The 25,102-nt window shown below is 37.0% G+C and overlaps 1 protein-coding gene across 4 annotated transcripts in view; it reads right to left on the bottom strand.

Moving 5' to 3' along the window:
* Nucleotides 1-25,102, bottom strand: part of FNDC3A (fibronectin type III domain containing 3A) — a 158,823-nt gene that overhangs the window by 74,566 nt on the left and 59,155 nt on the right. For 3 of the 4 annotated variants that reach the window (XM_045869418.3, XM_045869419.3, XM_064586114.1), the window contains exon 4: nt 1,165-1,241. In XM_045869418.3, coding sequence (XP_045725374.1) covers nt 1,165-1,241 — 77 coding nt within the window. Of the gene's footprint in view, nt 1-1,164; nt 1,242-5,554; nt 5,702-25,102 lie in introns of those variants that run through there. The other variant, XM_045869420.3, reaches the window with a different exon arrangement.

The raw sequence follows: 25,102 nt of genomic DNA, 5'->3' as shown, positions 1-25,102 counted from the left end.
GAGAGCAGATTTAGTAGGATAATAAAGAATGCAGACTGTCAGTATGTCAAACAAAAGGAGAGATAGCTTCTGAAAAGCTTACAAATACTTTCAAATGTTATCTTACATGTTCTCATCCCATCTTATGGTTAGGACACAGAGACTTAAGGAAGTTGATCTGTCCAAGGCCATGCAGCCAGCAAGGGCTTGAAATAAGATATGGATTCAGCTTTTCTGACGATTTTTTTAAATTTTAATTTTTAAAATATTTTATTATTTATTTGACAGAGTGAGACACAGCGAGAGAGGGAACACAAGCAGGGGGAATGGGAGTGGGAGTGGGAGAAGCAGGTTTCTTGCTGAGCAGGGAGCCTGATGAGGGCTCGATCCCAGAACCCTGGGATCACGACCTGAGCCGAAGGCAGACACTTAACGAATGACCCACCCAGGTGCGCCCCCAGCTTTTCTGACTCTAATTCTCACACTACTTCTATTCTCCTCACCAACATGGTCTTCTTTTGCTATCATTCATAGTGGTGGGCTTCACAGTATGGGCAGTGAATCTATCCCACCAATATTCTGACATAATCAGGGAGGAAGTAAGAGAGGGCCTGAAGAAAATTTCAAGTGTAACTTCAGTGCTAAAAAAAGAAACTGAATTATTTCTAAAAAGGATCTGAGGCAATGAGTGCAAACTACACAGAATCTCGGTAGCAGAAGATACTGATACAACCTTTAGGGCTGCAGGTCTACAAGTCTAAATTTTCTTCTATGTACCACAATGTGCCAGATAATTATTATGGGTGTTTGTGAGACATTTTATGAATATGGATGGAACACTGTCTAGGGTTACTTCCAAGCAAATGATTAACTTAAAAAATGTTAGTGTAGGCACCTTTAAACCTTAAGATATTACTTACATTATTCACATATTCAGGGAAATAAAGCTCTAGGATTAATTTTCTATAATAATTCAACACCCAAAGGCCAAATGATAATGCTGTCAATTTAATTTTTCCTCCTTTCCAAATATACTGAATGTACTAGAATACATGAAACAGATACCAAAGATATACTGTACAGGGTAAGCTTCAGTACTGAAATGGTGTTTTTTTTCTGAATTAAACAGTAATAATATGATCCCTACTATATAGATATAAAAAGAAAAATAACACAAACACATACCTGTGGAGCATATCCAGGAGGCACATAAATAGGAGGCACAGAACCATTTGGGGACATCATTGGAACCTGAGCAGGACCTGAATGGATCACAGAAATGATGTGTTAATCCAGGATTAGTTAGCAAGCTAATGTTGAAAACAATTTGAATTCCACTTTGAATACTTCGTCTAAACTAAATGCTCAAATTAACAGTAACTATATTACTATGAAAAGAAATTCAGATGATTCATCTGTTATAGAACATAAAAATTTATCTTGTAAAGTACACTGATTGTTCTTTACCTGCAGTTGTGTTTTTTAACCTATCTGATGATCATAATAGTCACCTGGGGAGCTCTTTTAAAACTCTCCTAGAGATTCTTTTTATGCTTACAGTGGGGTCTTGAGTCAGTATATTTACTTTACAAAATATCTGGTGAATCTTATGATTATGCAAATTAAGAAACACTGACCTAGAGGAGAATCAACCTAAACTTTGCATATAAAATCAATGAAAGATATAAAAAGCAAAATTCTGAAAAACAATAGAAAAAAAAGTCAAGAGGGAAGAGCAATAAGAAGAGTTAGAAATTTGGGACTTGTTTTGTTAGTGTTCAAAGCCTCTCGTGTAATATGTAAGTCATGTCTGTGGGGGCTTGAGAACAAAGTTAGAAAAATACTATACATGCATATTTAGCTAAGGAACAATTTTTGTTTCTTAAACCAAAAAGTTCCGGAAAAAAAAATAAAGGAAAATTCACCTTGTCTTATTCCAGGTTTTCTTTCATTTTTACTGTTATCCTTTCCAGATAGCTTTTATAAATATTATCTCATTTATCTTCTCTCGTAACGTTCGTGGGATAAAATAGGCATTTTGGGAAGGTGTGTTTTATTTTTTCTAGTAACTAAAATCTTACTCGCTTTATGTAACTTTTTTTTTTTTTTTTTTAAGAGAGAGAGAGAGAAACAGCATGAGAGGGGAGAGGGTCAGAGGGAGAAGCAGGCTCCCCGCCGAGCCAGGAGCCCCATGTGGGACTCGATCCCAGGACTCCGGGATCATGACCTGAGCCAAAGGCAGTCGCTTAACCAACTGAGCCACCCAGGCGCCCCATGTAACTTTTTTTAAAAAAAAGCATCTCACCTTCAAATCCTTTTTTCCTTGTAACTTTAGACTACACTGTCCCCTCACCCATTAGTTTTTAATAACTTGAAATTAAACCTTCTCAAGGATCCTCACTCATTTCTTAGGAATAAATGTACCCAAGAGTCTAATGAAGAATGTAAGGGGGGGAAGAGTTCTTTTTATATGTGGAATTTCAACCTGCAGAGTACACATAATGGATATCAGTTATAAAAGAAAAAGAGGAAAAGTTTAATCATAAAGCAGAAAAGAAATAAATTTCACTGGTAACATTGTACATACTTCAGGAAACAGAATGAAGAGCATGGAGGTTACAGCAAATCCAGATTATAGCCACCCGCTTTTCAAGGAAGGAGGAGTGACAAGCAAGCAAAAAAGTGGTTGGTGGTGGGTGCAGGGGAAAGATGGTGAGACACAGGGAAGGAAAGAGAAAAGAGAATGTAGGAAAAGGTGGGTGCAGGAGGGTAAATGCTAAACAATGGTAAAGGAAGATGGGAGGGAAGAAAAGAGAAAGAGAAGAAAATACAGGCAAGAAAGGAGGGGAGGGGACAGAGGAGGACAGACAACTGGAGAAAGGGAAGGGTGAAGGAGAAGAGAGAGTGAATAGGGCTGGAACAGAGGAAGAGAAGGGGAGGGGAAGAGAGAAGTGATGGGAGTGAAGAAAGAAAGAAGAGATACGGAGCGGGAGAGAGAGAACAGGTTAAAGACTCAAGTGGTATGAGGAAGTAAGGAGCTTATGTGTGTGTGTGTCTGTGCCGGGGCAGACTACCAAATTATGCTATATGACCATAAGAATAACTTTTCTTTTTTAAAAAAGATTTTATTTATTTATTTGACAGAGAGAGCGAGAGCATGAGCGGGAGCGGGGCAGTGCAGGCAGAGGGAGAGGAAGAAGCAGACTCCTCACTAAGCAGGAAACCTGATGCGGGACTCATCCCAGGACCCTGGGATCATGACCTGAGCTAAAGGCAGACACTTAACCGACTGAGCCACCCAGGCGCCCCTAAAAATAACTTCTCAACAAAATATTCTTCCCATCCCAAACAAGCCCACCAAATACATGAAGTTGTTCAGAATATTTTCTTAAAATAGCTAATTATATATAGCTAATACTAACTTACTATATGCTAGGGCTTTTGTGTTTTTTCTCCTCCTAATCATTCTACAAGTAGGTAAGTATTATTATTATTACTCCCCATTTTCCACACGTGGAAATTAAGTTAGAGAAGTTAAGTTTGCCCTAGTAGAAAAAGAATTCAAAACCAGGCAGTTTCATTTAAGGATATAGCTTTACAACATATTTAGTAAACATTAAAACACTGTGCATTACTGGCAACTGATGTAATTTGAGGCTCCAAATTCTAAGGAAAATTAAAGCCTTCATTATCTTTAAAAAACAAGAGAGAAAGGAAGAACAAAATTTTCCTACATTTAAGCCAACATTAGCCTATTAATTTACAAAATAAAACTTGTGAGGTGTTTTATATCTCTAGGCAAGAGAGGATTTATCCAAAACTTACCTTTTAACTTCTCTATGCTGGACTCAATAGAAAATGAGAACAGTTTTAAGAAAATCCTGGTTTACATCTATTAGCTAGTTTATATAAACCTATACCAAACTAGCTTTATGAATCCTGAAACTGGCTTAGATATTATTCATAACCTGTGAAATTTAGCTGGGAACCAGAATGAGAATTCATCGAAAATCCTATTTGTAATCTTAGTAATGGAAATTACTATTTTTGAGCTTCTACTAAATGTGCCAGGGACTATGGTTCCTTTCACATGTTGTCAAATTTAATTCTTACATCAAGTCATCAGAATAGGTTTTTGCTGTTTTTCAGCCACCAGAGTAAAAAATAAGTTATTGCTGATTACATTTAAAATTGCAAAACTACACAACTGCTCTGGATTGCCCTTCTTTTACTAAAAATATAAATAAATACTACATAATTACAATTCAAACCATATACTTTGAAAGTTGCTTTATAGTTTATATTTTAGTAGAACAAAATTCTACTGTATTCTTTAATTATACTTAAGTGTGATACTGAAAACAACAGAACAAACCCAACCTAAAATAAACTAGCAGTAAATACATTACTAGTTGCAGTCCAGGAATAATTATTAACTCATTTCCCTAGGAAATAATCATTTCACTCTAGCAAATAATTTTTTTTATCCTGAGGCAGAAATGGTACCTGGCTAATTTTTTTAAAGACAATTCATGGATACCATATTTAATATGTAAAATACTGGTATGAAATAACATCCAACACTGAACACATAAAAGTCCCATTATATAAACATAGTAAATACAATTCAGAAAACTACAATGTTTATAGCACCACTTCAGTTGCTATTTCTGTCTACAGCAGCAAACCCCTAAAACCCTGCATGCTTAATGATGCAAATGTTTGTTTACCCCTAGTTTCACCAATACTTTTATTGTTGGAATAAAATATTGAAAATACTAAAAGATTAACTACAAACCCTGTAAATGCAGTGAAGGAGGGGGGGTATTCTGTCCCAGTAAAGAAGCCAAATCTGTTACAGATTGTACCATTAAATGCACATCTGGCACAGGAGTAGCTCTATCTGAACAACTGTAAGTATACCCAGTAGCTCCTTAATAATCTACATGATCTAAGCAAAATCTACCCCCAAACATAAAGCTATTAAAATCATTTTTAAGGGCATATTTCCTATTCTAAAACCTTGCAGAAGAGCAAACAATTCTTATTCACCAATTGTCTTAAGAAATTTGAGAAGCCCCTCACCTCCATTCCTTAAAAAGGGCCATCAGTAACTTAATAAAGATGATATTTCATCTACTCTAAGTTAAATTCTTTATTTTTTCTTTATTAGCACACGTTCACATTTAAAGAGGGTTTTTTTTTTTTGATGAAATGCAAATTTGAGTTTAAATTCCTAAAATGCAATGGGCCGCTGACGTGCTACACATTCTCTTTTTAAGCAAGCTTTCACAATGGCTTCCAAATTATCTGATGCCAATATTCTGATTTTAGTGGTAAAAAGAAAAACCTAGTAAAATAAAGGCGCTCGAAAGGAATAGTCTATGGAATATAAAATCAGCCCATCTCCAAATAGAGTCTAATCTTATAACTACATGGCCACAATTTAAAAATATTTTTACTGCCATAGATTTGGCATCTATTGAAAAAATACACACGGCATGACTTTAGATTAATACAATGCTTTCTATGTTTTAAAATAAAAGAATGTTCAAAAACAGTCAGCAAATCTTACCACTCATTTTGTTTTTACAGTAGCAGCAGAGAACAAAATCCAACAAGGAAACAGCGTAGTACACGTTAACAGCTTTAATTGGAGAACGGTTCCGCTTTTTTTTTTTTTGCAAAGCAGTGAGAGGAAAAGATCCTTTGACCGAGTCACGTGATGCTTATCACGTGACTTGCAGTGACCCGCGGAAAGGGAAGGGGGAAGTAAGCAAACATTCCCCGCTGCCAGGCTGCCAGCGTTTGGGATATAGTAAATGATTAAATGGTTTCTACTGCTGCTGCCTTGAATTTTGCGATCTTTCAGACTTCCTCGTGAACTAACCCAAAAGCTCATCGAAATACACGCACAGAAATACATATTTGATGTAAAACTGTATTTTTGTTTTCATTTTCCCTCCTATATAACGATAGGCATTATCTTCTAATTCAGTTTTTGCAGCCTGCTACTTCATTTATAAAGTTTAAGATATATATAACATTTATTAATTTAGAGGATTCGCTTGATGGATGGCATTCTTGCTCATGTCCATAAAATCTTAAAAGACAGGCCACAGTTCGGGATCAGAACACTCTACCCAAGCTCCCCTGGAGATCAGGAAAGAGACCAAAGATGTTACAAGTGAGGGGAAGAAGACTGTAAGAACTTTTGGAGGTCTTTTCATTACTTTATGGTGCTATGTAAGCTAAGGAAATTTATTAATAGCTAATACAAATGTATAGGTAATGATAATGATTGTGATATATTTACAAGTTGCACAGTGGAAAAAAATAAATTTTGGTACCAAAAGATTTAAGTTTTAATAAAAGCTTCAATATTTTTTAGCAAGGCAATTTACTGCTCTTCTTTGAGGCTGTTTCCTTTTTTTTTTTTTTTTAAAGATTTTATTTATTTGACAGAGAGCACAAGCAGAGGAAGAGAGGGAGAAGCAGGCTCCCTGCTGAGCAAGGAGCCCGATGTGGAACTCGATCCCAGGACCCTGGGATCATGACCCAGGCGGAAGGCAGCCGCTTAACTGACTGAGCCACCCAGGCGTCCCTGAGGCTGTTTCCTTATGTAAAAAGGTTAAAATAGGCAACGTCACAGCATTGTTGTGAGAATCAGATTAGATATATTTAAAGTACTGAGTATACTGGTTGGCACACTCAATAAATGATAACTATTATTATAAATAGAAGTGTGATTGCTCTGTGTTTCCAAAAATAATAATTATATATTGCAGAGTATGTCCCAGGCACCATTCGGAGTGATTTTCATGTGTTAACTCAGTCCTCACAATAACTGAAGTAGGCATCATTTAGAGGTAGGGAAACTGAAGAAGAATGCATGCAGTTAAGTAACTTGCCAATGGCACACAATGAGGCGAAGCCAGGATTATCTAATGATAAGGGTATAGTTTCAAAAAAAAAAATATGTAAACCATATTCAAAGCCCCACTCTCCCAAGAATATGGAAAAGAACTAGCAAGAGATATAACCTGGAGCAGCAGGTTTCAATAAATACATGTCAGACACCCCTGGGGAGATAATGATGTGGGAAACAAAGGCAGAAGAAAAATTATTAAATTTCCTTACTACCTAGAGCCCACTGACAAGTCCTTGAAACAGGCATAGTGACATTCCTCTAAGGACTCAACTGCCTTGGTGTTAATACTTTGCTAAGAGCAAAAGGCAATTCTAATCTGACCCCCCTCATCCTGTAAGTCTACTTTAATGTATAAGAATTCGTTTGGAAACTTCCTTTATCTCTAAACCCTCCAAGATACGTGTTGGCAATCATCTCCCAAGCATATGCCCCACCGATATACACCTGAAGAGTCTCATGACTAAGGTTTTATTAGACAGTAATAAATGACCTTTTCCCAACAATAGCTAGCCCTCTCAAGGTCCTGGACACCTTGCTTCCAAAATTCCTTAGAGACTTACACTATCCCTGACCCCCTCCCAACTTGAAAGTATATAATGCGCCACTCCTCATGACCCCATTGCAGCTCTTTCTGCCCATGGGTCCTGTCCCCATGCTTTAATAAAATCACCTTTTTGCACCAAAGACGTCTCAAGAATTCTTTCTTGGCCGTGGGCTTCAAACCCTAATAACCTCTTTCCTACATCAGTAAGACACTAAAGGACCATTCTCAAAAGTGGCAAAGGGTAATTGTTAATTTCAAAGTTCCTACAGAAAGGCAAGGCTCCTGAAGAACAAGGCCTGAGAGTAAAGTGTGTCCTGGTCACAGTAGAATCTGCTTGTAAATGCTGAACTCAGCCTCTCAGCAAATCTAACCATGCCTCTGATCTTCAGCCCTTAAACAAAAAGCAAGCCCCGGCAGCCCGCTTCTTCATTTTCGCTCATGTTCTCACACAGCTATGTTTCCATTTCTTAACTCTTTCTTTAATTTGATGATTGCCTTCTCAATTCTTTCCACTGTGCTCACTAGAACCTTTTCCCTTATTACAAATAAATTCCCTTATATCCTCAACCTTTTCACAGAAGACCTGTTGATATATCTCCTTTAAATGAAATCTGGCTCCCCCCAGGATAATTTTTCTAGCAGCCCCTGGGAGCAGAGGATTCCCATTCTCTCCTGAGGCAGTTTCCAGATACCCCAAGGCTGCTTCCCATAACCACTGCTGTTCCTGTATCACACTCAAGTTTTTTTTCCCTTGAGATCATGTCATATGAGTAGATCACCCTCTACCCCTTTTCATTGCTGCCATGCTCCGTTCTCATTTATTGAGAACTATGGCACCATGTTCACAGTTTTTTCCCCTCTATCCCACTCTTGTCCATAAGCACAATGACTTCAATGTTCAAAAAATTTAGCCTCAAACTTTCTTGAACTCTTCCATTCTGTTTTTAGTAACCCATGTTCAAAGACACATATGTCCTGGAACTCACTCAGAATTCCACTATCTTCATCTTTGAAATTTCAGACTTTCATGTTTCAGTCTCTGGCCACCACATATATCTTTCATCTCTTCCATTTCTCCTTCTTCTATAACATGTTTTTTTCTCATAATGATTTCCCTTTCCTCTTGATTGAACACTGCCTTCGTTGCCTGATTTCCTTTCCCATGGAAGTCTTCCTTTTACATCCCCTCCCCACAAAGTCCCCAATTTTAACCAGATAATTAACTTCTCTTAGATCTGAACTGTAGAAATCAAATGGTACTCAGACTGTCATGTTGGTAAATTTAGTTATCTCCAATCTCCAACCTCCAATCTCAGCCATCAGCATTGCTCAGGAATCCTTTCAGAAATTTATTCCTGGTTAATAGCCCATCCTGTTTTCTTGTGTGATTATCAGAGATCTCCACCACCCTTTAAAGACTTCCCCCAACCTGACCTCGATCACATATGTCAGCATGAATTTGAACTATTTCAGTATTTTTTTTTTTAAATTTTATTTGACAGAGAGAGACAGCGAGAGAGGGAACACAAGCAGGGGGAGTGGGAGAGGGAGAAGGAGAAGCAGGCTTCCCGCTGAGCAGGGAGCCCAATGAGGGGCTCATGACCTGAGCCGAAGGCAGACGCTTAACGACTGAGCCACCCAGGCGCCCCATTGAACTATTTCAATATTATTTACAAATTTTTCTCACCTCTTTCTTCTATCTTCAGAAGAATCACTGTCCCTTCACAAAGTCAAAGCTATCTTGTTGCTTCTATTCTTGATCTGATTTCCATTTCGTCTTCCACTAGCTCTTTGCTCTACTGGTTATTTCTGTCCCATTCTCTATTTTCAACTCTTCTAACAAGATTTAGCTCTCCACCCTCATTATCCTCACAGTTGCCGTAGAGTTCTAATGCCCAGGATTAGTGACGTGGTCCACACTTTCAAGAATTCTTCAGTTATAAGGACAATGTAAAATAGACATATTTCATGTTTCCTAAAGACCTTGTTAATTCAACAATGTGCATCAAACAATTTTCCCAGAGGAATAAACAAAGAGAAAGGATGCATCAAGAGCATTACAATTACAGGAATGCATTATGCAGTGAAGAGCATATTCTTCATTTTCCCTTTCTTACCTGATTATATGAGAATTCTAGCAAACTTAAAATGCACCTGCTTTTTATTTTCACAATACTGTCCCAAACATTTTGCAGAGGGTTCTCTTAAATCAATAGCCTGACATGTCACAGCAATTATTTGGATTTCCTGGTAACATTTTAACAGATTAACTATTAGCATTCTTGAACTACTGATTTTCAGGTAGATTTGTAAATACAGGCGCTAGGTGACACTTGGGTGACATTGTTTATATGCACTTATTGGGTACCAGGCACTGGTGTAAGTGCTTTACAGGTATTAGCTTATTTAATCCGCATAATATCCCTCTGAAGTGGGATATTATTTCCATTTTCTAGGTAAGAAAACTAAGATACAAAGAGATTAAGTAACTTTCAAGTTCTCACAGCTAGTAAGCTGTCAAAAGAATTGGGTGGTCTAGCTTTGAAATCTGTGTTCTTCACTTCACCACTACATTATGCTGCCTCTCCTGTTTAGGATATAACAAATATAACAAATTGTATTAAAATGAATGAGAAAACTGCAGCATAATAATACCAAAATTCACTTGAAGATAAACTACAAATAGAAAAGCACCCCAAACATTCGGATGGAAGACCCCACACAATACACCTCAAATATCTGCTAGTTACATATAATGATAACAAAGCAAAATGCACCTAAATATATCTCACTGAAACTCTTGTGAAGACTCTAAAAGTTTTCAGTAAGTGAGGGATATCATATGGAAAACAGTGAGTTACTTAATACCTAAACCTGTTCCAAAAGTAACTTGAGGAGATTTAAGAGATACACAAAGCAACAAAAAAAGCTAAAAAAAACCCCTCAAAATAACATAACAAAACAAAACCCAAAACAAATAGTTGACAAACTGAAGAAAAGGGAAAATTAATATAGAAAATATAAATAAGGAATAAGGCTGGTCTTAAGCCCTCTAGAGTTGGGCCATAAAACCTCTCTGGTTTGTATGAACTGAAATAAGATTAAAATTAAGACATCAAGGACCACACTGTCAAGCTAGTCCTTGTCTTCTGTAGATCAAGTGTCTCAAATTGCCATAGAGCATAGCCCCAATTATTTGGCTTGAAAAAAACTAAAGCAGGTATAACCCAATGCTGACTTCTCTCATATATAAAATTCAGTAATGCATCAATAAATGTCTAACTTTAAGCAATATACCCTCAAAAACAGCTGCAAAATAAACAGCTAACATGGTAAGACAGCTGAATCAGCTGACTTGCAGAAAGGGATTGTCAGCTATGAGGCAAATTAAAGTTGGAAGAGTTGACTATCATTTCATAAACTTCTTTCTGGCAATAAATAAACAAGATTAGTGTTTATTAAGGCTGCTCTTAGACTGTAATCAGTCTGGGTCATTTGCATATTAGAAAATTTAAGAAGCAGACTCATTCAGCTCAGTGGTTTCAAATCATTAAGACATGAATTTAAGAGTGGGGATGTGAAATATATCTCATTCTACTCCTCTACTAATATATATCCAATTCTTCAAAAGACTGACTATGACTGTGATCCTGACTCTTGTGGCAGTATTAGGGGTACAGGTTCTGGATTAACATCTAAATAACATGTGTTAAGCTTATGCGGCTTAGACTGTAACTGATGCATGTCCATGTAGTCAAGGGACCTAGGAAAGGTCAATGACATCTGCAACTAATCAAGTTCTCCATGGGAAGACTCCCTTGCTGGGGAGTAACTGACAATGACATATACAAATAATCTCAGGAAGATAAGGGGACCAAAGAATTAGAACCTATAACTTTGTGGGCACAAGTCAAACTTTGTTTCTTTTAAATCTCTCTGATTTGCTTGCCCACGTTTTTCCTCTTTCCCTTTTAGGGGCCTTAGTCACCTTGCAGATCTGGCCACACAGCATTTTCTTTTTCTATAATTTCCCTCTTTAGAATATTAAACTAAGGCATCAATTTAATAAAAGTTTTACTTCACATGGCTCATGCCAATACAAAGCAAATGTGAGGATCATCCTAAAACCAGGTATGTTTTTGGATTGACTGGGGTTGAGAGTAGCTGGATGAAGAGGCTAGATATTAGCTAGAGATTGGTCAACAGAACAGAGATATCTGTGTTCTGATGCAGTATTTCCCAAGTGTTTTGATTTATGTGCCAGTAAAATTTTAAACAAATTCTGGGGACTCATTAAGGTAATGAGCTTTTTATAAGGCTACATTATGACATTAAAGGGAAAGAAGAAAGAAATTAAGAACAGAAGGAAGTCTAATATATTATTGCATCATTCATAAAGAGTATTTTAACCTCAAAACAGAAGGGACTTCAGAGTTTTAAAAAAAAAGGTCTTTAAATTAAATAAATTTAGCCTAATGAAAAACCGCTACATTATCCTAATTTTTCCCATTTCTTAGACGGTGAAGTGTCCCTAAATCTACAGACAAGGATTTGGGAATAACTCTTAGTAGTAAGAGAAATAAGGATTTGTTTTTGAGGCTGGTTAAGCTCTGGTGATGCAAGAGAGAGAAAACAGAGTAGAGGCAGGATAACCATATTATCACCATCCAATCTAGAACACGCCTAAAAGTGAAAGAACAGCCTAAAAATCATTAGAATTACATAATTTGGAGTAATTCTTTATTGATTGACAAATTGCTTTTATTACACTGAAGGACATGAAAAGTTCTATTAAAAATGTTAAAAAATAAAATGCTTTATTAAAAACATATGCAAGTATATTAAAGAATATTTTATGGACTACTTCATATTGAGTATTTGGCTATTAGAGTAGTGTTAACGGAACAATTATTCTTAGTACATATCCATGTATTTTAGTCAATCTGTTAGCTGTATCCATCTCTTAATTCCGTATCTCTGGTGTATGACTGAAAATTTTTTTTCAATATAGTCTCATTTTTAATTTTTTCATAAAACTGCCTGCAACCATTATATTTTATGGTTAATAACTTTGAAACTATCGATACCTTCAATTGACTCTTTTCTGTAATATTTTAACACTACAATATTTATATTCAGAGAATACTATGATTCTTAGGTGCCATCTGGTAAGCTGGGAGCCAATTCTGCTAAGTAGAGGATATTTTTAATACTATTTTTTTTTCTTATTGAAATGTGTAAATATTTCACTCCAAATATTTTCACTGGAACTATAATACCTTCAAAATTCTAACAAACAAAACTCACTGAATTGTCTCTATGCTTTTTTTGAATATTTTACCAAATTTAGATTTTTAAAAAAGATTTTATTTATTTATTTGACAGAGAGAGACACAGCGAGAGAGGGAACACAAGCAGGGGGAGTGGGAGAGGGAGAAGCAGGTTTCCCGCGGAGCAGGGAGCCCGATGAGGGGCTCAATCCCAGGACCCTGGGATCATGACCTGAGCCTAAGGCAGACACTTAGCAACTAAGCCACCCAAGGACCCCTAGATTTTTTTTTTAGTTCACTGTTGCTAAAAGGGTTTATTGCAAAATAAAAAAAAGCACTACCAATATTAAGCAGTTATAGATTTATACAATAAATGACAAAACCATTCAGATCTTTTTTCCCCATATATTCTGTGGCAGCGATATTTAGATTTTATTTCCTCCATGTATTTTACATTCATCTAACCTGTATGCTTCCCACTGGTCACCTCCAACCAGTGGCCTCATAATGCCAAGTGGCCAGCAGGGGCAGCAGCATCACATACTTCTTCAGTAGCCACCACCACCAGGAGACTGGAAGGTGTTAGCAGACCCTAGCCCTCTATATCTAAGAACACTTTATTTTACTTCTAACTACCTTAACTGCTATCCTTGGACTTGCTTCTGGTAAGGGTCAGAAAAAAGAAACCATTTACTCTAAAAAAAACCAAAAAACAAAAAAGGGGCGCCTGGGTGGCTCAGTCATTAAGCGTCTGCCTTCGGCTCAGGTCATGATCCCAGGGTCCTGGGATCGAGCCCCACATTGGGCTCCCTGCTCGTCAGGAAGCCTGCTTCTCCCTCTCCCTCTCCCCCCTGCTTGTGTTCCCTCTCTCGCTGTGTCTCTCTCTGTCAAATAAATAAATTAAAAAAAAAAAATCTTAAAAAAAAAACAACAAAAAAACAAAAAACAAAAGAAACCATTTACTCTGGTTGCCTTTAAGATTTAATCATAGGTTAAAGTGAAAACAAGAGATGGATATACTGCTTACTAGAGGAAATCATGGCAGAAGCTGGAAATATAAAATGGCAGACAGTCGACTAGATGCATCACAGCTTATATTAATGGAACCACTAATTATACTCTGTTAAACAATGAAAAGTCTGGAACAAATGTTAAATTGGTTACACAAATGTAAAACTGGGACTGTCCTAGACAAACTGGGACCAATAAAGTCACCCTATTTTTTTTTTTTTAAAGATTTTATTTATTTATTTGACAGAGAGATAGAGAGCACAAGTAGGCAGAGGGAGAGGGAGAAGCAGGCTCTCCGCTGAGCAGGGAGCCGGACGTGGGGCTCGATCCCAGGACCCCAGGATCATGACCTGAGTCGAAAGCAGCCGCTCAACCGACTGAGCCACCCAGGCGCCCCTAAAGTCACCCTATTAATAGTAGATGCCTATTTGATAAGTCTACAAAACACCTGGTAACATTTGTTCACTTGAGGCAGGCAATTAGCACAGGACTTGAGTCTAGAAATTTAACAAGTTGGTGATCATAATTTGGGAACAGAATGAGGCAGAGAGCTACAGAAGAAAGAGAAAAGATCAAGGTCATTATTCACTGCTTAGATGTTTAGGGGCATTTCCCATGAAAATATATTATTCTTTTTTAAGGTTGGATAAAGTAGACTGCTTAAATTAGGGGCCTAAGTAGGATTCAGAATTATGGGTAATTTCATTTATCTGTGTACAGCTAATTGAAAATTTCTATAATTAGATTTGCTAAGCATTTAGATTAGTGATAAGCATACCAAGTAGAAAAAGTTTGAAGAATGACATATCATGGTTAGAATTTATCTTTAGCACTAAACTGAACTGTATAGATAAAAAACTTGCAGTAGATGTATTTATCAAGTACCTATTTCTAAAGAAGTTATTTTCAGTGTTCTTGTTTAGAAAGCTACAAAGGCTGTGACATTAATGTACATAGATGCAGCAGGCTGTGAACACTATTTTTAGTATCAGTCTAATGTGAACAATGATGAATCATTCTTTGTTATTCTAGTAGGAAATAGTGTTTGGGTTTTACTGCAGCACATTAGATTAACTATCTCTCAATAACTGCACACCCACATGCTGACATCACACTGGCAGTGATATGGATCAATGACGCAAATCCTGTCAGGATCAAACATTAAGGCCACAGCGGTTGAAAAAAAAATGCCCACATGACAGAGCAGACCAGTCATCCAACATGCACAGACTGCATTAAATCAGAATTGCTGATGTTAAAAAGGGTTGTGATAGGTTCTTTTCACATAATTGCTAAGCTTTTTAATTTTAATTATAGATTTCCCATATCATCGACTCTATATTTATCTTTAAGTTTCCTCACAGCTTCTGTGATTTAAGGTCTGGACCTTTTAAAACACGTCTTAAGGTTCTACCAGCCACATGAGTTACCTGGAAAATGGCCTCTGTAGCCAATCTTTAGACCGATCTGCAGAATATGCCACCATTTATTAAGCTTTTTATATAACATGTTGTGCCTGACAAATAACATTTATATTTAGATTTGGAGCTACAAAGAACTACTACATTCTGTGGCCTCACAATTTACTGCTACCTCAGAGTCTCTTTTACACTGTCATCTTCTTTGGGCTTTCACTATTTTTAGTTTTACTGACATCAAAATAATCGATTTTTTTGAATAGATTTTTTTTTTTTTTAACAGACGGATTGGAAAAGATGGTTTATTAGAGTAACTATATATGAGGTTTCAAAATATCTTCTCCCTGCATTAGCCCACCTTGAATTAGAGATCTCCTGTCCCGTAACAGGAACAGAACTTATCTCTGGAGGCTTGCCACAGAATGTTCACATCCTCCTGTACGGTCTTCTGGGAAGAAATTAAGCCTCTACGCTTAAACACTAACATTCTTTCTCCTCAAAGACTATCGCTTTCCAGGAGAACTGGAAAGCTGAAGGGAGATGAGAGCTGGAGGTAGTTTAATAACCTTTTGTTCTATCATCATTAATCTGACATAATCACACTAACTTGAAAACATGCCAAGGATCCTTTCCCATGCTCTCGGGCACTTGCTTTCATGTTGTTTCCTATGAGAAGTTGGTTTTGTTTTGTTTTTTTTTTTTTTTAAAGGAAAAGCACAGGTTCTCCCTTATTCTTAGGTTGGTTTGTTTTTTAAAAACTATTAATCATCTGAAAGAAATATTTGAAGACATAAAAATTACTGAAATAGTTGTCTTTGTGATTCTTTTTGGAGGGTAATCTTTAAATCTAGATTTTTCATAGCAGAAGCTAAATGCTGTTTCATAACTGAAGACACTGCTGTACTTTTTCACTATACATCAACTTTCATCAGGAGAAGACGTGGACTATAAGGTCTTATTTTTGTGTCATGATTTATATAATTTTGATCATTTGCTGTTGGCCACTATTTTACCCTACTCATTCCAACCTTCTCAGGGCAAGTCCCCACCAGATAACATGATCTTAAATGGGAAAAAGGAGATTAAAAACTCACTGTGTTGATGGATTGCTAAAGACTATGAAGAGAGGATAAAACACCCACAAGAGCAAAGACAGAAATAGAGGCCTCATGTCCCTTTCATTCTCTTCAGATTCAAGCATTACCAGACTGGGAAGTAAAGAGTCTTACTTATGTAGATCATTTATGATGAGGTTAAGCCAAGAAAGGTAGGACACGGGGCTTTTCCCAGGCTCTTAGCTTGTGGTCATAAAACATTTTGGAGATACTCAGATTGCAGGTTTGGGACCTTCCTTTTCAACCCTGTCTCTCAACTGTACAGTTTCTCCCCCAAAGCAACCATTCTTTGCTTTTTATAAATCCTTTCAGAGATAGTCTATGCATATAAAAGCAACTATATGTATATTCTTTTAAAAATACAAATGATAGGGGTACCTGGGTGGCTCAGTTGGTTAAACATCTGCCTTTGGCTCAGGTCATGATCTCAGGGTCCTGGGATCAAGCCCAGCATCAGGCTTCTTGCTCAGCGGGGAGTATGCTTCTCCCTCTCCCCTTGCCACTTCCCCCTGCTCATGCTCCCTCTCTCTCTCTCAAATAAATGAAATCTTTATTTAAAAAATACAAATGATAGTATACTATATACTGTTCTGCACCTTAATAATATAGCTTAGAGATTTTTCCATATTGGTACACATGTAGGGCTGCTTCACTTCTAAATAGCTGCATCGTATTTCACTGTAACAACGTACCATAATTTATTGAACTATTCCCCTATTGATAGGCATTCAAGTTATTTTCAACCTTTTACTATTACAAACAATGCTGAGTATCTTTGTATAAACATCATTTCATAAATGTGTTAGTATATCTGTAGTATAAATTATTAGAAGTGGAACTGCCGTATCAGAGAATTTACATTTTCGACATTACCAAATCTGAGTTTGTACTAATATATGTTCTCCTCAACACATCCTTACCAGTAGTTATCAAACTTTTGATATTTGCCAATCTGAAAGGTGAAAACAGCGTCTCAATATAGTTTCGTTTGCATTTTCTTATGAGTTAGGTTGAATATCCATATTAAACATTTAAGAAGACCATTTATTTTTCCTTTTCTGACATCTGGGACTACCATCAGCCCACTGATTCTCAGGCCTCTGGTTTGAACTGAGTTTTACCAACTTTTCTGGTTCTCTAGCTTGCAGAAGGCAGATCATGAAAAGTTCTTGGCTTTCATAAACATGTAAGCTAATTGCTATAAGAAATCTCTCCTTATATATCCTATGTATATCCTATTGCTTCTGTTTCTCTGGACAGTCCTGACTAGTACACATTCCAAGCCTTTCTTATGAGCAAGAGCAATAAAACCAAAAGGCATTTTCAACCTTACATGCTCATCATTTCCACCTTTCTACCCAAACCAATTCTTTTTTCTTCTGTATTATTTAGCATAGTAAAGGGTACTCTCATTTATCTTTCTGTTCAACTGACTGGGAAAACTGTAAATCATCCTAGTCTCTTCTCACCCCCTACATTGAGCCCTCATATCTCGTCATCATTACTATTCTTTTTGGTTACTTCCCTGCTTAAAATTCTCAGTGGCTCCCTGTTCCTTTCAGGATAAAACCTAAACAAATTTTTTTAAAGACTGATTGATTGATTGATTGATTTGTCAGAGAGAGAGAGAGAGCACAAGCAAGAGGAGTGGCAGGCAGAGGCAGAAGGAGAAACAGGCTCCCCGCCGAGCAAGGTGCCCGATATGGGACTTGATCCCAGGACCCTGGGATTATGATCTGAGCCGAAGGCAGACGCTTAAAGACTGAGCCACCCAGGCATCCCAAAATCTAAAATTTTTGGCATGACATATGAAGGTATTTGTAACAAAGCCTTTGTTTCCATTTTTAGTCTCATTTCCAGACACCCCTGTATGTATAATGTTCTCTGATCTCTCTTTCTCATCCTACCTTTTTGGTCTCCTCTAATGTCTGTGCACTATGCCTTTGCACAGGTGATTCCTTCTGCCTCTAAGATATTTCTCTATTTTTTTCCTCATGGCTAAATTTTCTATTTCTTTATGCATCAACTTTTCCTGGAAGCACTCAACGACTATTCCAAGCTGTGTTAGGTATTCCCTCTCTGGCCTCCCACATATATTTGGGCATACCTAATTCCATCATAGTACATATTTTGCTCTGTTTTAATTGTGGATTACTTGCCCGTTTCCCTTAGTCAGCTGTGAGGCAGGGTCTAAGTTTCTCAAATGGCTGTCAAGAATTGAGTTGTCCTTCAGGACAGCAAAAGAGATTTAGGGCAAATTTTGTTTCCAGGAAAAGAACATGCATTTAGTTATTCTCTTGTGTGTTCTGGCAAGTGACTAGGTATGGGAGACTGAGTACAAAAGGGTAAGGAATTCCAATATATTAAGATGCTTAAAAATGTGACAATATAGAAATGATGATCTTTCATTGTAATGATGAAGGGATTTTCCAAAAATGGTGAGAGATTATATGATAAAATGAAGCAGGAGGGGATGCTGAATACAGAGAACTTTGTTGATCCATAGAGAATAAAAACAGGATTTGATTAAAATTTAATCTCTAAAAGTGAAACAACATTTTTAAATGTTAGTGTACAGGTTTTGGGATCAGAATTCTATATTTAAATTATGACTGGCAAACCTCTGGAGCCTTAGAGCAATTAATACATACCTGCAAGAAAATTGTCTACCACCACCATTATTATGTTACTGCATGACTCTTATGGTTAATGGCGACATGTCTGGATGTGCTTTCATATAATACCACAGTCACAGTCAAGGCACAAGCCAAACTTCTGTAGACATAGGAAGGGGCTTTCTAAGAAATGAAATTGTATTGATTGCCATAACAGAGGAAATGAGAATTGTGAGGATGAGTCCTAGTTAAGCTGGAAGAGAGAATGATTTTTCCATCTCTCTGTATCTAGGGAAATAGTAAAAATTACATTCAACATGTTGTCATATAAGAAAAGGATGTTTCTGTTTCCTGGGTTACTCTCTGCAGATGGTACAAGGGTTATGTAAATTCATGGTAGTCTCTATAACTTTATATATAAATGTTCTCTGAACATCCTAGCCTCGCCTTAGCTGTGCTTTGGGCAAAAATTAGAAAGGTTTATGCCTTTGTTAGAATGCTTAATTAACACTTCTCTTGGGTCCAAAATTGTGGTTGTAGCTACTACAAGGTTAAACTAAGGTAAATCTCTGTATTTGTAATTCAGTTGCCCTTCTCACCAGGATATCTTTCTACTGAAGCTAACTTAGTCTGGTTTTTATTTAGTAAGGAAGGGCATCTTTCTAAGACATTCTTTCATAGGGTTAGGAAAATGTATGCAGAACACAAAGTAGGTCTGCAGTAATACTGGTTTCTTTCCCTAGCAGCCCTTCACAGAATGGTTTGGCTAAGTAGAGAGGATCCAAACAAATAGATCTTCCTCCATAAATACAGTCTGGCTTCTACTGATACATTTTTGGGGTTGACAAAATCCTCAACATCTAAAGTTTTTTTGCCCCAGGTTTCTTATATGTCCTTCTGAATGTCAGAATTCTTTAAGTCAGCTCCATATTATATCAAATTTATACATTTCTTCTACCCCCTTAACTTTCAAAAATTGTCAGACTATTATGTACTTACAAGCTTAGTAGTCCCATGTTTTAGTTTTTACTAATTAAAACATCCACTTATCTGCACCAAAATACATTATATGGTTCACCATTTTCCTTAATGAGCATAAGGTCTCAGCTCTAAAGAAAATAATCTATAAATTTTTAAAAATGAAAGTTGGGCTAAATAATTTAAAAGAGGCTAAAACATCACTTATATGATTATTTAAGCAATTAATATTATAATCAATATTATAATTGATAATTTTGATAGACAAAATTACCAAATTATATAGAATGTATAAGGAAGAAAAACTCCTGTAATCCTACCATACAGGGAGACAAGCACTTGAAGGAAATGTGCCAAAAATTTTTTTGATGCATATGTATTCATTAAAAGTAATATTTTTCCTAATTACAAAAAAAGCTAATTCTGTTCATATCCTTAATGTATAATCAAATAAATGGCCTTCAAGATTCAAGTCTTAATTAAGTAAAGCCACTAATTAAGAAGAATTTTTAACGTTCCACTTGGGGAGGTAAAAAGTAAAGAATGGAATGTATCCTTTGAGTGTCCTAACCCCCAGGACTGATTTGGGTGCTCCTGCTATGAGCTTCCATAACACCCTTCCTGTTCTTTTCCATCACAGCACTTCTCTCATTATATTGAATTCCTTAACTGTTCGTCTTCCCTAGGAGACTGTAAACTTTGCGAGGGGCGGGGATAAGGTCTATCCTTATTTACTCATCACTAAATATTCAGTTTTGCAATAGTGACTGTACATACTAAATTCACAATAATTTGCTAAATAAAAGAATGAGTTTAAAAAGAACCTCCAAACTATAATCTAGGGTAAGCAGTTTATCAACTCAATTTTCTAAATAATCCACACTCCAGTACAATCAGTATTAATGTTTATAATGATTCTGAATTGTTTTCTGTATCTGTTTACCAAGGTTAAATGTGTAAACATTTTCAGTAAAATGACTTGGAAAAAAGCTTTCTGCTTTTCAGTCAATCAGAAAGGTATTTTTAAAGAACACCCTGTGCTAGGTTCAAGTTTAAAACACACTTTTATGCCCACAGTTATTCACTCTAATATCATGTTCAGCAAAAATATCTTAAAGCCAATTGATGAAGATTTCTTCTCCAAAAGATGAGAAGATAGATATGTGTGTACATGCTCCTGTGTGATTTTTATAAGAAGAAACAACGTGAACAAAGATATGAAGGGGATATTGGCAAGAAATATGTAGAGACTCAGGTATCTATGAATCCTGGAATATTTGGAGTGGAAGATTTCTGTATGTAAAGCTGGAAGTCAAAGTTGGAACCAGGGATGGAGTGCCTAGAAAATTAGGCTAAGGGTTCTATACTACAGAAAATGGGAGAAGGCAAGGTTTTCTGGTTTTTAGCATAGTAATGAAAAAAAGAAGGCCAGTTGTAGAAATAAACATGCAAAAGTGACACAGACCTTTCTGTAAATAAATTTGGGTCCAATCCATGTGGGACTAATGTTCTTAAAAGATCATAAAACTACTCAGTTAGGTGTAATACATGCCTAAATGGATTTTCATGACAATTTTTTAATTTTATTTTAAGGATTATTTATTTATTTATTTGACAGAGAGGGGCACAGTGAGACAGGGAACACAAGCAGGGGGAGTGGGAGAGGGAGAAGCAGGCTTCCCGCTGAGCAAGGGAGCCCGATGCAGGGCTCGATCCCAGGACCCTGGGATCATGACCTGAGCCGAAGGCAGACGTTTAACTGACTGAGCCACCCAGGCACCCCTTTCATGACAATTTTTAATCAAATCTGGTTAGGAAGCTTGGTTCTCTAACGTGGCTACAATTTCCCCAGTTCACACGTCTAGTTAGGCAGATTTTATAAAATCGCATTATCTCCATCTCACTTAAGAGGTAATTGCTTCATATAGCTAGTTCTCAACTTATTAGCAAGTGAACTGTCAAGATAGATATTTCAAATCCAGAATGTACTAATTGCTCTCAACTTCTGAATGGTTGTAAGGTTCTGCTATAAACAGTCACCAATAAAAACTGATATGGCCTAAAATGTAGTTACAATACTGTGCACATGCAATGACAAGAAAAGTGGAATGACCTTTTACTATTAATTACTATAAAATATATTTGAATGGGGATGCCTGGGTGGCTCAGTCGGTTAAGCGTCTGCCTTTGGCTCAGGTCATGATCCCAGGGTCCTGGGATCGAGTCCCACATCGGGCTCCCTGCTCTGCGGGGAGCCTGCTTCTCCCTCTGCCTCTGCCCCTCTCTCTGTCTCTCATGAATAAATAAAATCTTAAAAAATATATATATTTGAATGTATCAAACATTTAAAAATACCTAATGTAATTTAATCCCATACACACACACACACACACACACACACATATATATATATATATATATATCTGACATGGCCTCCTTTGGGCCAAAATCTTGTGAAAAAGTTCAAAAATCTAATCTTGTTGAGGGACAAAGAATAAGAATAGAGAGACACCAATCCCAAAGGGACAGGTGAAATGCTGCTGAGCAAAGGTAAATAAATGTTTTTTGAGTAAAAAGAAAGAAGGGAGGTAGAAGTTTCTTACATACAGCCTTGTTTTATTTATTTAAAATGTTATTTTTAATAGGAAGTACATTTACAAGATTCAAAAAATGAAAAATGTAAAAAAGTATAGAGAGGAAACTTTCATTCCATCCTTGTTCCCCATTTCATGCACTACCACCCCTTAAATAAACACTATAATTACTTTTGGAAGATCCTTCAAGATTTATTATTATTTTTTGTACTCTGTGACATTTATTCATTACCTTCCAGTATTGTTTTCAAATAAGCTATGGCCAGTGAGAATGTGATCTGTACAATCTCCAGGGTGTGTCTTTAAAGAAAGAGGGTATACCTCAAGTCTCTCCTCTTCCCCTTTTCCACTTTGTCTGGGACGTAGACATGGTGGTGAGCCATCCTGATTCATGCAGTTGAGCACAATATCCTAGGGATGGCAGACCAAGAAAGAAGTAACTTGGGTCCCTGTATTACCTTTGGGGCAGAGAACTCCATAAAAGCATGAACTGCCTACCTGTGAACTATAATTCATGAGAGGAAAAAAAGTTCTTATTATTTTCCTTAGTTTTCAACTGCTGTGAAACATTAGCACAAATTTAGTGGTTTTAAAAAACACCCATTTATTAGTTCACAGTCCTATAGTTCAGAAATCTGGGCATAGTGTGACTGGGTTCTCTCCTTAGGATTCACAAAGTAAGAATCAAAATGTTGGCTAGGGTGTGTTCTCATCTGGAGGTTGGAGTCGTCTTCCAAACTCATGTCGCTGTGGCAGAATTAGATTCTTGTGGCTGTAGGACTAAGACCCTCATTTCATTGCTGGCTGTCAGCTGGAAGCCACTCTCAGGTTGAGGCCACCCACATTCCTTGCTACATGGCCCTTTCCCAAATCTCTTACTTCTAGAAGAGCCCAGTCCCTTTTTAAGGGCTCATCTGATTAGGTGAGGTTCAGCCCAGATCATCTCTCTTTTCTTGAAAGTCAACTGCACTGTATAATATAACCTAATTATGGAAGTAAAATTCATCATATTCATGGTCCCAGGGATTACATTTGGTGTGTACAACAGGGGGCACTGACCTTAAGGGCCATCTTAGAATTCTGCCTACCATATCATTTAAACTCTGCCTTCAGGTATCTTCTACACTTTTTTTCTTTTTTGTAAAAATGAAAATAAATTTTTAATATTTATTTTTTGAGATTTGTGGCTAAAATATAAATTTTTTCATTGTTCTGTATTTTTTTTTAATTTTAAAAAATTTTATTTTATTATGTTATGTTAGTCACCATACATTACATCATTAGTTTTTGATGTAGTGTTCCATGATTCATTGTTTGCGTATAACACCCAGTGCTCCATGCAATACGTGCCCTCCATAATACCCATCACCGGGCTAACCCATCCCCTTACCCCCTCCCCTCTAAAACCCTCAGTTTGTTTCTTAGAGTCCATAGTCTCTCATGGTTCATCTCCCCCTCCGATTCCCCCCCTTCATTTTTCCCTTCCTACTTTTTTTTTTTTTTTTAACATATAAATGTATTGTTTCAGAGGTACAGGTCTGTGATTCATCAGTCTTACATAATTCATAGCGCTCACCATAGCACATACCCTCCCCAACGTCCATCACCCTGCCACCCCATCCCTCCCACCCCCCACCACTTCAGCAACCCTAGGTTTGTTTACTGAGATTAAGAATTCCTCATATCAGTGAGATCATATGATACTTGTCTTTCTCTGATTGACTTATTTCCCTTAGATTAATACCCTCTAGTTCCATCCACGTCATTGCAAATGGCAAGATTTTGTTGTTGATGTTGTTGTTTTTTTAATGGCTGCGTAATATTCCAAGAATATAGATAAAATTCACTATTTAAACTATTTTCAAGTGCACAGCTTAAGGGCATTAAGAATACTGTTGTGCGGGTGCCTGGGTGGCTCAGTTGTTAAGCGTCTGCCTTTGGCTCAGGTCATGGTCCCAGGGTCCTGGGATCGAGTCCCACATCAGGCTCCCTGCTCTGCGGGAAGCCTGCTTCTCCCTCTCCCACTCCCCCTGTTTGTGTTCCTGCTCTCGCTATCTCTCTCTGTCAAATAAATAAATAAAATCTTAAAAAAAAAAAAAAAAGAATACTGTTGTGCAATAGTTACCACCATTGGGGAAAAAAAATAATTACGACCACCCATCTCTAGAACTTTTGTTATCTTACAAAACTGAAACTCTGTACTCATTAAACAGTAACTCCTCATTTCCCCCCCTGGTCCCCTAGCAATCACCATTCTACTTTCTGTCTCTATGAACCTGACTAAGAAAAATTATACAGCATTTGTCCTCTTGTGACTGGCTTATTTCACTTATATGCTACATTCTTTTGAACTCTTATCGTTTTTTTTTTTTTTTTTTTTTTTTAAGATTTTATTTATTTGACAGAGAGAGACACAGCAAGAGAGGGAACACAAGCAGGGGGAGTGGGAGAGGGAGAAGCAGGCTTCCGGCTGAGCAGGGAGCCCGATGCGGAGCTTGATCCCAGGACCCTGGGATCATGACCTGAGCCAAAGGCAGATGCTTAATGACTGAGCCACCCAGGCGCCCCGAACTCATACCTTAATATATATCAAAAAAGACTGAGGAGGAGTTGCCAGGGAAATAGGAAAAAAATCAGGAGAATATGT

This window comes from Mirounga angustirostris, unplaced genomic scaffold, assembly GCF_029215605.1.
Source record: "Mirounga angustirostris isolate CCGP_5_RB_7025 unplaced genomic scaffold, mMirAng1.0.hap1 SCAF_3, whole genome shotgun sequence".
In the NCBI taxonomy this organism is placed as follows: Eukaryota; Metazoa; Chordata; class Mammalia; order Carnivora; family Phocidae; genus Mirounga; species Mirounga angustirostris.
This window is presented reverse-complemented; position numbering and strand designations above follow the sequence as displayed.